General features: G+C 39.9%; 2 protein-coding genes across 2 annotated transcripts; both read left to right on the top strand.

Moving 5' to 3' along the window:
• Window positions 1-1334: 1334 nt before the first annotated feature.
• Window positions 1335-12045, top strand: LOC134192542 (uncharacterized). The gene is made up of 4 exons (XM_062661281.1): window positions 1335-3190; window positions 10609-10825; window positions 10880-11065; window positions 11605-12045. The coding sequence occupies exons 1-4, from the start codon at window positions 1335-1337 to the stop codon at window positions 11887-11889; spliced, it is 2544 nt and encodes an 847-aa protein (XP_062517265.1). The 3' UTR covers window positions 11890-12045.
• On the top strand, window positions 4843-6812 carry LOC134192078 (uncharacterized). The gene has a single exon (XM_062660762.1). The coding sequence runs from the start codon at window positions 5105-5107 to the stop codon at window positions 6650-6652; it is 1548 nt and encodes a 515-aa protein (XP_062516746.1). The 5' UTR covers window positions 4843-5104; the 3' UTR covers window positions 6653-6812.
• Window positions 12046-13706: the final 1661 nt, after the last annotated feature.

The following is a 13706-nucleotide window of genomic DNA, read 5'->3' on the forward strand; positions in this document are numbered from 1 at the left end:
ATGGCATTAAAGGCAGCTGAGGTCTTCTCTGGATAAAGCATGCTAGGAGGCACCTAAGTTCATGAAATTAACAGTTACACCATTGGAAAGGCCATTACGTGCTAAGAGACAAGGTTTACACTATCATATACACGTACAGGTGGATATTTTGTTCAACTGCGTCTCAACACTGGTACAGTATTTGGTCGGACAAACAACACATTTGGTGGGACATTGTCCTATTTCCTACCGTTATTTTCCACACTGAACTTCAAATTACTTAGATTTAGTTAAACAATAAAATAGGTAACATCTCACATTTTTTGCATTTCACAAAACACTTTGTGTTGCACTTGTGTCAATAGCGGAAAGCCCACCAACAAGCAAATTGACGATGTTTAGAATTTATTTTTAAGTGCATGTGTGGCATGAAATGCAGATGTCAATGCAATGCATTGTGTCATAATTTATGGGAGTTGGAAAACTCTGTGCTGTGATAGATTTGTTGAAGAGGATGGGGTAAAATCCATGCATGTCCAACTGACTTGAAACTGTTACATTTCAATTTGTGGTTCAGTATCAAGGCATGCCATTTCGCGAGTACGAAGAATTTGCTGGGAGATGTGAGCCTACTTGTATCTTGTGTGCAGACATGTGGCAAGTCTAACGAGTCTCAAGAATGTGGTTGCAAGTAGAACAGCGTCTAAATAATTAATATCTGATCATCATTTATGTTGGACTGAATGTTGCAGCTGTTACTATTTCTAAGCGACAATCTCGTATACGAAATACACTGTATACGTAAGATTCACATGCTCGAGATGTTGTGACTAAATCTTGTTTCTTTTACTTTCTATACATCTATTTCTTTTTTTTCAGAGAAGTTTTAAAAATTCTAGTTTTGTAAGTTTCTAAGAGTGCGAAAGCAAAACCTACTCTATTACTTAAACAAAAATTCTATAGCGTAACGAAAATACACATGCCTAGCTCATACTTGGTATGCATGTATAGCCCATAATATGAACCAAAATCAGACATTATTATTGACTCCTTCCAACACACATTTCCTACATTTTACATTTAGTGGATTGGAAGAGTTAAATAATGATGTCTGGCTTTGGTTCATATTATCTAGATCTTGTTTCTATTACTTTGTAGACAATGCCTATATCTATTTCTTTTTTAGAGAAGTTTTTAAAATTCTAGTACGATTATGTAACTTCCATGGTAATTCCTCTTAAATACATTTGGGCAAAGCCGGGCAATGTAGTTAAAAATTTTTTTATAGGGCTCTGGTCCGCCCTTTCACCGCTTTCTAGCGCGCGTTAAGAGGGGCTGCGCAAGAGACTAGGAAAATGGCTGCTTCAACGGAAACAGCAACGAAGTTGCGTACGAAAGAAGAAGGAATTGTTATTGGAGTACGGCAGCAGCTGATAGATGCCACATCTGCCAAAGATTGGTCGTTGGTTTGCGAGCTTTTTCGTAACGAAAACGCCTTTCAAGCTCTGGATTGTACGATCGTCGACAGGACAGGTTTTCGTTCTCACCTTTTTTCTGTTTTCGAGGATGCATTTCTGATGAACATGGGTGTGACTGAGTGCGCAAGGGCTCTGCAAATGTTCTCACATGTCGTGTATCCACATCTAGGCAAACTTATGGATTGCGTGGATATGAGGAACATCATAGTAGGTAGTGCTCTTTACTTGCACGCTACAAAGAGTACACCTCGAAGTATGCAGAAAGATGGCGAGCTAAGAGAAAAACGACAGATCGTGGAGTCTTGTCTGGAACGTTTTATTTCATTTAGGCCGTTGGCTGTGAAATTTCTGAGATGTGAAAATCGTCTCACAGAGTTGACTGCTTTATATGGTAAATTCTCTTTAAGAGACTTGTTAAATCAGCTGATGGGAAAAGAGATGATACCAATAAGCTCCTTAAAGAGGATTTTGACATTGGTTTCAGACAGTGAATTTGACAAAATATCCTTAGATGATTGCAGAACTACAGTTGATGCTTTACAAAAACAGTATTCATCCTTGAAAGAGATCCATGGAGTGCTGACAGGGCTGAAGAAATCTTTGAAAAATTTTAACGGAGCTGTTGAGCTAGATTCGAGAGCTTTACAGCAATGCCAGCTATGTCAAATGGTGTTAAGTGGCATTCCTACAAGTGACATAGCAACCAGTTTAACTGTTAGTGATAACGTTAATGATCTACTATCCTTGTACAATGGAGCTATTGGTGTTTGTACTGAAAAGGCAAAGCGAGTTATGAAAAAACGCATTGGTGATACTATTAGGGAAGGCTGTGAGGAGGAGGAACCGCAGCAGCAGCAGCAGCAGCAGTATGTTCATAGAATTGCAAAGGCAGTGCAAGGAGCTGAAGAATGGATGTTTTCTTTGGCTGGACGATGTCATTCTTCTCAACACAAAGATGAAATGGGATCTGTGGATAATCTTTCCAGTCTAAGTGAAAAACTTGTTGAGAAAGTGGAAAGAACATTTGTTGAAATAAGAGACAAGTATATGAATGTTCAAGTTGCACAGCCTGTATCAGTGTTAAATACAGAGGAATTTGCCAGCAGCCAATTGGAGAGTGGCAGGAAAAATGCCCACACATCTTGTCATTCTTCAACAACGTTTGCAGCTAGTGCTTCTTTAACTGATATTCCCAAATCTGATTTAACGACTACTGGAGATCAATTTTGCAAACACATTGTTGAACAGAAGTTACAGCTGCAAACTGAAAACAAAGAGTTGCATAAAGTGATAAATGAGTATGAACAGGTAATGGCACTTACACTCAGTGAACAAGAAACACTAAAATCAGAAAATGAGGTGCTAAAAGCAGAAGTGGAAGGATTATCAAGACTGCACAAACAAAAGCACAGTGATCAAGAACGTGCGAAAGAAAACTTAGAAACAGCCAAGAGACTGACAAAGGAGAACAAGATCCTTAAATCCGAATGTGAGAAACTGAAGGAGGACATGAGAAAACTTAGATTGTCTAAATCTAAAACCACCAAGCCTGGAAAGGCTTTCCGCATAAGTTCACGTATTGAAGAATATATAGAAAACCCATCAAAGATTGAAGAACTAATTGAAGACAGAGATGCTTGGAAGCTATCAGCTAGTGCAAAAACTGGAGTGGCTTTGCAATACGAGGAGCAATTGGCCGAAATGAAAAGTGAGCTGGAGAATATGCAAAGAAGGTTATCTCTATGTTTGTTGATAGTGTGGCATGATATTTGTTAGTGACTTTAGTTGTATGGTTTTCATGTGGTTTTCTAGGGTTTGGTTGGGGTAGTCATTTGATTTAATTTGCTTGTTTTACATGTTTTTTGTATGTTATTCTAGTGTTATTCAATGCTGACAGAGCTTACTAAATTAGCTACTAACATTTGTGATTATCTTTTTCTGAGTTGAATAAAAGTGAGTGAGTGAGTTGTAATGAAAATGGTGTTGAAGTAAATAAACGAGTGAGTGAATGAGTTTTGTTGTAGCGTCTAGTTCCTATGAACGTTAGTGGTAGTGATATCTGATTTACATGTTTTATTGCAAGCCAGATTTCCATTTATTTGTTGACAGAGTTGCAATTGCTTCTATGATGTGTTTACTTATTTGGTTGAAATATAGTGAATAAGTGAGAAAATCCAAGGAATCTCCAGTCAAAGTTACATTCAAACGTAAGACAAGTATTTCAAAGAATTTGTTCAAATACGTGAAAAAAGAAGAAAGAGCCCAAATTCGTAGTTATGCAGGGGCTACGGCTGGTTTGTGGTTAGATGCTGTTTCTAGTTTGCAGCTCTACACTACCATTGCCCAATTTCAAACGGCAGCGCTTTTTTGTCTAGGAGCTTGGTCACCACAACTCAGCAATATCAAGAAATGCATTTCCAAGTGTGACCACGATTTTGACGCTGAATGATATCATGCATTAACTTGCAAGTTTGGTGGTGGACCTATTCGAAGGCATGACCATGTCCTTGCACTTTCTATGAACTCACTGACCAGTTTCAAGACAAAAGACGCCTGACATTGTGATTTACAACTACGAACAAGGAGAGAAACTGCTACTTGATGTAACTATTACTCATTCTTGAGGTATCAGAGACTTATCTGGTAGTAGCTAGAAAGCGGGTTTTGCAGCATCAGAACAAGAACAGTCAAAGAAAACAATTACTCTCAGACAGCACGAAATCCAGTACGTTTTTTGGGTCTATTGCATTAGAAGTTTCCTTTTGCTGGCGTCAAGATGCAGAAAGCACGTTGCTAGAGTCATCGATGCTGGCATCTGCCAGTCATGATATGACTTTCAATCAGTTTAAGGATCAATGTATCGTCTGTCTGTCTGCTTTCAGAAAGAAAATATGGTGGTCTCATTAACAGCAAAGTCATGTCAATCCTAGGACAAAAACAATCTGGAACCAAATGCCAGCCCTCACAGGCTCTGCATTGTTTGGATGTGATTTCACATGACTGTGGAGATATCTTTAGAGTTGTAATGCAATTATGTTGTGTTATTGAAGTTAGTAAACTTTAAGTACATAAATAATATCTGCAATTATTGGCAATTGATAGAGAATCTATAATAGTGTTCAATGTGATTAGCTTCTGCTTTACCAAATACAGAGTGAGTGAGTGATGAGTGAGTGAGTGAGTGAGTGAGTGAGTGAGTGATGTTCAAGTTATTTGTCTATTTAGTTAGATATACAAGTTTTCTTGCGAGTGACTGTCAGATAAAGTGTGTTTACCAGTGAAATTGAATAAAGTGAGTGAGTGAGTGAGTGAGTGAGTGAGTGAGTGAGAATGCTTTCAACACCATTAGTCGTGACATCATTCTGGAAGAGGTGGCAGTCCATTTTCCACAAATCTATCCATTTGTGGCAAAATGCTATGTCAACTCCACCCCACTGGTAGTGTCACTAAACGGCCAAGATACTACTATTCAATCGGTGGAGGGTGTGCAGCAGGGTGACCCCCTTGGACCATTTCTCTTCAGTCTTGCTCTGCACTCTGTCATCTCGAAACTCTGCGTCAGGCACCCAACGGTTTTAATTCCTTGTTACCTTGATGATGCCACAATCATTGGGCCCAAGCAAGATGTCATCTCTGCCTACCTTGAGATGAAAGACCGACTAGTCAACATCGGATTAGATTTGAGAGAAGATAAATGTGAGGCTTACAGTCCTTCAGGAATAGCTGATTGGGTTTTGTCCATACCCATAAGAGACGAAGGATTGGAAATACTGGGCACTCCAATAGGATCGGATTCCTTTGTTAGGGAAAAGTGCATAGAGACAGTAAAGTGTGAAAGAGACTTTCTAGCAAAGTTGCCTCTCTTGGATGACATGCAGTCTGGATTACTACTTTTACGGTATTGTGCAGTTCCCAAGATTACTCATCTTCTTCGAACTGTTCCACATTCGTTGATAGCTGAAGCTGCAGAACTGCATGATACCATGATAGTCAAGGCTTTCGAGAACATCATAGGATGTGGTGCTCTCAATGCTCTGGAATGCTCACAACTTCGACTTGACATTCAACAAGGAGGTTTTGGTCTTCGGTCTGCAAAGCATTCTGCGTTTGAGGCTTTTCTTGGAGGTTGGTCCAACACTCTAGGTCATCTCCCTCATCGTGATGGTCGTCTGAGTAGTTTGTGTGATGGCCTCCTAAGAGATCACGACAAAGATCAGCCTCTAGTTCTCAGTGAATTGACAAGTGCCCTGGCAAATCTTCACCAGCAGTTCGACGATACTCGAAAAGTGTTATCATGTATATCAAAACTTCCAGATGCTCCAAAGAAACTTCAAGGAAAACTTCACCAAGCCAAGAAAGCTGTTGAGTTCACCCAGGTTTTACAACAATGCACCAATAGTTGTGAGCAAGCCCGAATACAAGGTTGTGGTGGTCCAAATTCTGGGGCTTGGCTGGATGCGATTCCGAGTACGCATCATTTTATTCTCGGCAATGACAACTTTGTCAACGCTGTTTGTCTGCGACTCGGTAAAGCCATCCCGTGCTTGCATTCTTTGGACCAGTGTGTTGCTCAGTGTGGTCAGCCCATAGACATTGAAGGATACCATGCCATGACCTGTAAGTGGGGTGGAGGCCCAATCAAACGACATGACAGTGTACTCGACTGCTTTTACGACATGTCCAAATCTCTTGGATTCCATTGTCGCAAAGAGTTGACAGCGCAATTCGAGAATAAGCAACGTCCTGACATCGCCATATACAATTATAAAGATGGAAAAAAGCTTCTCTTAGATGTAACCATCACCCATCCCTTGGCGAAGCGGTCAATCAGTGCCAGTTGTAGCAAACCTGGTTTTGCAGCAGCCGAGAAGGAGAGAGAGAAAGATAGCAAGTACCTTGTCAAGTCAACAAATCTTGGGTATTTGTTTCGTCCCATTGCCCTAGAGGTATACGGCCGTTGGGGAAACACAGCGGAGACGACACTAGAAGAACTATCAAAGAAGTCCCCTCAATCTACAGGCTTAAATCCCAGCGAATTCAAGCTACATTGGAGAAGGAGAATAGCGATCAATCTTCAAAGGGCCAACTCATCAATCATCCAAAACAAGGTGTCTGCCATCGTTGGAAAGTGTATCGGAAATCCTGATGCTGCTTTTACGATGTCAGCAAGATACTTTGGTGGTGACTTTACGTAGTTAGCTGTGAGTTTGTGTAGGTGTGTTGTAGTGTTTAGTTTGTATTAGTGATAGTGATGTTCAAGTTATTTGTCTATTTAGTTAGATATACAAGTTTTCTTGCGAGTGACTGTCAGATAAAGTGTGTTTACCAGTGAAATTGAATAAAGAGAGTGAGTGAGTGAGTGCCTGTTTTACATGTTTCCTTGTATGTTATTCTAGTATAATTTTATGCTGACTGAGCTTACTAAATTAGCTACTAACATTTGTGATTACCTTTTCTGAGTTGAAATAAAAGTGAGTGAGTGAGTGAGTGAGTGAGTGAGTGAATGAGTGAGAGTCAACGACAAAGAACCACCTCAAGTTCTCAGTGAATTGTCAAGTGCTTTGGCAAGTCTCCACCAGTCCTTTGACGATACTTGATAAGTGTTATCATGTACACCAAAACTTCCAGATGCTCCAAAGAAACTACAGGCAAAACTTCATCAAGCCAACAAAGCTGGTGAGCTTAACCAGGTTTTACAACAGTGCACCAATAGTAATATTAGATCAAGCCAGAACACAAGGTTGTGGTGGTCCAATTCTGGGGCTTGGCTGGATGCAATACCGGGTTCACATCATTTCACTCTCATCAATGGCAACATTGTCAACGCTGTTTGTCTGCGACTCGGTAAAGCCATTCCATGCTTGCAATCTTTGGATCGTTGTGTTGCCCAGTGTGTTCAACCAATAGATGTTGAAGGACACCACGCTATGACGTGTAAGTGGGGCGGTGGCCCAATCAAACGACATGACAATGTACTCAACTGCTTCTACGACATGTTCAAATCTCTTGGATTTCATTGCCGGAAAGAGTTGACGACACAATTTGAGAATAAGCAACGTTCGGACATTGCCATATACAACTATAGAGGTGGAAGAAGCTCCTTTTAGATGTAACCATTACTCACCCCTTGGCAAAACGGTCAATCAGTTCCAGTTGTATTAAACCTGGTTTTGCTGTGCTGAGAAGGAGAGGGAGAAAGATCGCAAATACCTTGTAAAGTTCACAAATCTTGGGTACTTATTTTGTCCCATTGCTTTTGAGGTATACGGTCGCTGTGGAATCAAAGCTGAGGAGACACTAGAAGAACGATCAAAGTCATGTCTTCTATGTTCAAACTTAGATCCCGAGTTCAAGATGCATTGGAGAAGGAGAATAGCTGTCTGTCTTTACAGCGCCAACTCGTCAATCATCCGAAACAAGGTGTCTGCCATCGTTGAAAAGTGTGTCAAAAAAAGTGATGCCGCTTTTATTATTTCAGCAAGATACTTTGCTAGTGACTTTACGTAAGTAGTTGTATGGTTTTCATGTAGTAGAGTTATTGCCATTTTCAATTTGCTTGTTTTACATGTTTCTTTGTATGTTATGCTAGTATTATTCTATGCTGTCTGAGCTTACTAAATTGGCTAAACATTTGTGAGTACCTTTTTCTGAGTTGAAATAAAGTGAGTGAGTGATTGAGGAGAGGTCATGACACACCTAATACAATTATTCCTGCAGGATAATAAAGAATCTGTCATTATAAAAGTCGACGCAAAAAAATGCGTTCAATAGCATTAGTCGTGACATTGTTCTAGAAGAAGTAGCTGCACATTTCCCGCAAATTCATCCACTTGTGTCTAAATGTTACATCGACTCAATTCCACTGGTGGTATCAATCGATGGTGAGCATACCAGCATTCTATCTGAGGAGGGTGTACAACAAGGGGATCCTCTAGGACCATTCCTTTTCAGCCTTGCTCTACATTCAGTCATTTTGAAGCTCAGCCAGAGGCACCCATAAGTCTTGATTCCATGCTACCTTGATGACGCCACAATCATTGGTTCAAAACAAGATGTAGTCTCTGTCTTGTTGAGATGAAAGACAAACTAGCCAGCATCGGATTGGATTTGAGAGAAGATAAATGTGAGGCTTACTGTTCTTCAGGAATAGTTGATTGGGATGTGCCTATACCCTTAAGAGATGAAAGACTAGAAATACTGGGCACTCCAGTGGGATCAGATTCTTTTGACAAGGAAAGTGCATAGAGATAGTAAAGCGCGAAAGTGACTGTTTAGCAAAAGTTGCCTCTTTTAGATGACATGCAGTCTGCATTACTGCTTTGACCATATTGTGCAGTTCCCAAGATTACTCATCTTCTTTCAACTGTTTCACCATCGTTGATCTCTGAAGTGGTGGAACTGCATGATACCATGGTTATTAAGGCTTTCGGAAACATCGTTGGATGTGGTTCTCTCAATGCTCTTTGAATCCTCACAGCTAAGACTTCACATTCAACAAAGAGGATTTGTTCTTTGGTCTGCAAAGCATTCTACATTTGAGGCCTTTCTTGGAGGTTGGTCCAATACCCTAGGCCATCTCCCTCATCGTGATGGTCGTTTAAGTAGTTTTTGTGATAACCTTATGAGAGTCAATGACAAGAACAGCCTCAAGTTTTAAGTGAATTGTCAAGTGCTTTGGCAAGGTCCTCTTGTCAAAACTTCCGCACACAAATAATGCACAAATAGGTACGTTGATTCTTTGATACTGTGGGATCAAACTTTATTGCAGCCTCAGCAACAACCATTGGAGGAACGGATCGAAGCAAGTTTGATATTTTTGGTATCCCACAATCACAACTACGTTTGAGTCTATCATTGGGTGTAAGCTATCTGGACAACAAAAACAACAGCTCTCTCTTCGAATAGGTCAAGGTGGATTTGGACTTCCCCAGTCCTCCTCTATCGCTGCACCAGCTTATTTTGGAGCACGGGGAAGCAGTCTTTCTCATCTTCCTCAACGAGAAAGATGATTAGCCAATATCAGCGATTGGTTTCAGCACCACGATGATTGTTTAGACACCGCTGAAGATGGGTGTATATCTAGTCATCTGTACAATGCCTTATGTGATTTACATCAGGCATGTGAATCAACTAAACAGCTCATTCCTGATCAACACCTGCCACAACATCCAAAAAAGTTGCAATCTAAACTGTCTTGTAAACTCAAAGTCTCTGCATTTGAAAATTTTTTAAGTGAATGCCATTCTTCCAAGGACAAAGCAAGAGTCATCAGCTGTAGATTTTCAATTGCAGGTTGCTGGCTAGACGCTATCCCAAGTACGCAGACATAGACTTTGAAAAGGCAGACTTTTGTACTGCATCACTTTTGCGACTTGGTGCTGCCCTTAGAGGCTTAGACAGTTGTGTTCCACAATGCAAGGAACCAATAGATGACACATGATATCATGTTCTCATTTGCAAATGGGGAAGAGGCACTATTCATCGTCATGACAGTATCACAAAGAGGGTGTTTCAAATGCTATCTTCAGTTGGGTTTTGATGCCGAAAATATTTATATTGTGTTTTTACTCTTTTGATTTTTGTTTGTATGAGTTCAGCAGGATGGCAATATGGCTAGTCTTTCAGTTACATGTAAAATGAGCATTTGTTGGTAGAGTTGTGTATCAGTTTGGTATCTGGTCATGTGACACCATGACGTGAGTAGTATACATCTTTGTGAGAAGGGAAGTGTTTATTGACTCTGTAAAGATTGCATAAGTGTCACACTTGTTTTGATATTTGAATTATTGCTGCTTTTAAGTTGCATGTAGCATCGTTTCTTGCTAACAGTATTTTTTTGTTCTGAAGTGGAAGCAGAGACATTCTAAGAACGTAAATCAATAATTTGCGGTGTGTTTATCTATATAGTTACTGATTTACTGGTACTTGAGTGTAGGCATTCTTTAACTAACACATTAAGGTGTGTGTAAATGTTGTTTTTATTGTTAACCAACATATTTTAGTAGCAAAGGACAAAACAGTATATGATATGGTTTAGTGGCTATATGTGATTGAGTGTTTGGATGTAAACTTTAATGTTGATCGTAGACATCTCTGATACTTTGCTTATAGAATTTTAGAATCATACAAATGAGTGTAATGTGAATTTTAGACATGAAGAGCTAACAAGGGATCTCGTTGAAAGTCGTGGTGCTGTAGAGGTTCTTAGTGATCTAAGACGACCATCGGAACTTGCCAAGCACTTTGAGGAGTTGTACACTAGTCATACATGTGTAGCTGTTGCTGATCATCTTGAAGCTGTAGCCAAGGAGCAGAGGTTGGAGGGAGCAGAGGAACGTATAAATCAATTTGTTGTTAAATTATTCTTGGTTAGTATTCGTTTGTTATGATTGGAGTTGCGATAATATACTTCAAGTTTTTAGGAAGTTGAGGGACAAACCGATAAGCTTTTTGTGAAGAAACAAGGAAACATTTGTCAGTGTTTATCTGTTGATGAAACAGTAATTGCAAAGCATTCCAATGTGCAGAAGTTGCTAAAGAAGTGTGTATGCAGTCTACTAGCTTACTCAAATAAGCAGTTAAGCTCTCTTGATTCTCCTTTACTTGAGGTTAGTGATACTCATAGCTTACGGATAGTGTGATTTGAGTGTGTTTGATGAATGTACGCTTACGTGCATATGGTATTTGTACCCATATACTACACATGACATGTACAAGTGTTGTACGTGCTTGTGTGTGCAATCTGGTAAAATTTCACAATATGCAGAAAGCACTTTCTTGTTCTGGGCTTCACAAATACTTCATCAGATGCAGATGGGCACACTGTCGTTAGATTGAAGAATCTAATTTACACAGTTTGCAAATCCAACAGCTATAACTTTAGGGATTATGCTGCTGCTGCTGCTGCTGCTGCTGTGTGTGTGTGTGTGTGTGTGTGTGTGTGTGTGTGTGCGCTTGCTTGCTTGCTTGCTTGCGTGCGTGCGTGCGTGCGTGCGTGCGTGTGTGTGTGTGTGTGTGTGTGTATGCGTGCGCACGCGTGGGGTGGGTGGGTGATGGATGTATTATAGATGTCATAAATACAAGGATAGAATGACCGTCTGCATTTCTGAACTATTGAATAAAATTGTGGCTATATTTTTTTGTGCAGAATGTATGTCAGCATCTTGAGAGCTTGGACAAAGACCTGTGCACACCAGCGGCGCGAGATATAGTAGCACCTTTTGTGAAAGAGTGTATAAGTTTTATGTGGGATGTCAAAACTCAGCCTGTGATTCTCAGCTTTACTGTTGCGGACAAGTCTTACAATCCTGCTCGTCACCGCCGGTCTTATGCAGCGAACTCTTCATCTACTGAAATTAAGTCCTTTGTGTGGCCTGTATTTATTGACGAGTCCGCGCAAACTGTTTTATGTAAAGGATTTGTTGTTACTTGATTGACTTGTAATCATGCGATACGGTATATTTGGACTTCTTTTCTAGTTTTACAAACTAATGTGTATGTGTATGTATACTCATATACATGTGATATTTCTTATACGGTATAGTTTTTATTTTTGATTTTCACTTCTCGACTAGATAGTCTACTCGCATTGAGGTGTACAGCGTGTCTCTTCCAGACTTGTGTGAGATTGAATACCAGTGAATGTCCTAAAGATTTAATCCTGCATGGGTATACGTCTGCCTGAATTTCTTATAGACTTTACATGGTCATTTGTATTAATTTGGTCGAACTGCACTGTTAGTGAAACAGCGCACATGCATGCATGTGTTCGTGCAATGCGAATTCGACATCAAGCAAACTTTATTCTGCATGCTTATTCTCCCGACCTGACCTACTAAAGGTGAAGGGACCAAACCTGCGACGCACGTTCAGTGTCCAACTAAAAAGATTTGTTTGTGTCCAGCTGTGTCCGCCAGATCAAGTCCGTTAGCATGTGTATAGTTCGACGGACGTTTTACGTGGTGAGACCGAATCCGCTACAAAATCGAAGTCATTTTTACAGTTGCTACCATTGCATGATAGGTCGTGCAACAGCTGGAAGCACGCATGCATATTCAGGACAGTTTTTCTGACGTGATCGCATAGTTTGATTGCGAAACTTTTCTACTACTTCATCTTGACTCGAACAATCCAATCTTCAATGAATCTTTGTATTTGTTACATGCATTGCCTCTATTATAGCTAATATATAGGCAAAGAGCTTCGTACTTGCTATTGTATCGTTATCTCAACATGAAGACCAACATCTGGTAAAATTTTGTTAACTACAATTCGTACAGAACTGCAGTGTTCTAGCCACCAGACAAACAGACAAACAAACCGAACCAAAAGTAACCTGCTTAGCGGAGGTAATTAAACATTATTTAGGCACGTAAAGCAGGACTGATGTGATGCAGTCTTGAATTACTTGCAATCACTCTACAAACACAAGATCTCGAACTAAAAGTATCAAGAAACTAAATTCTTTTAATTATTAATTAACAGATATATGCAAGAGATTCGTATGGCGCTGACGTAAATTGGCTGCATGGGACGAGCTCGGCATCTCATCTTACGCATGGCCATGGCTTTAATTAATTAATTATCTCATGGTCTCATCGTTGTCTCATTTAGTGATCTACTCTCATTGTGTTATTGCCTTATCTCATCATCACATGCTACAGTCTCATTGTCTAGTTCATGTCTAAGTATATCTAGTATAGTACACTCTAGTCTCTAGATATATTCTTCTTTTAACAGAGGTACCGCGCCATTCGTACACATCTACACTGCGTACAAATGAACCCGTGGAGGCGAATTGGAACATCCAGTATTTTGCTGAGAGACGATACGGCGATATTTTTTATTTATGATTTCACAATGAATAAATTACCTTTAGGATGTTCTACAAACAGATCGAGGTATTCAAAAACGGTATTTTCTTTACTTTTATAATAGACATATATTATTGAACTAGAGTCTAGAACTTAGTCGAAACATGCAAGTTCGAAACTAAATTCCAAGAATCGACAGTAATCTAGTATAGATATCACAACTGGGTAGATGTGAGGCGACCTGAACTTGTCTCGGATTTCAAGTCGGATAAAAGCATTCTTTTTGGATGCTCTGTAACAAACCTATTCAGAACAGACTGCAGATCTAAAGACATAGGAGGTAGCTACAACAGTGGTAGACGTCTTGTGGACTGTACACATGTACCACTGGTCCAGTGCATTCACGCTCTAGTGTACGCAAGTCAGTTTTAGTATA

The sequence above is a fragment of the Corticium candelabrum genome, chromosome 16 (genome assembly GCF_963422355.1).
Source record: "Corticium candelabrum chromosome 16, ooCorCand1.1, whole genome shotgun sequence".
In the NCBI taxonomy this organism is placed as follows: Eukaryota; Metazoa; Porifera; class Homoscleromorpha; order Homosclerophorida; family Plakinidae; genus Corticium; species Corticium candelabrum.

Bases quoted from the DNA above. Each gene is read 5' to 3' on its own strand.
- LOC134192542 (XM_062661281.1), top strand. From the start codon at position 1,335: ATGGCTGCTTCAACGGAAACAGCAACGAAGTTGCGTACGAAAGAAGAA. The intron at 3,191-10,608 runs GTTATCTCTATG...TGTGAATTTTAG, and splicing joins CTGGAGAATATGCAAAGAAG to ACATGAAGAGCTAACAAGGG. The intron at 10,826-10,879 runs GTTAGTATTCGT...TCAAGTTTTTAG, and splicing joins TTGTTGTTAAATTATTCTTG to GAAGTTGAGGGACAAACCGA.
- LOC134192078 (XM_062660762.1), top strand. From the start codon at position 5,105: ATGAAAGACCGACTAGTCAACATCGGATTAGATTTGAGAGAAGATAAA.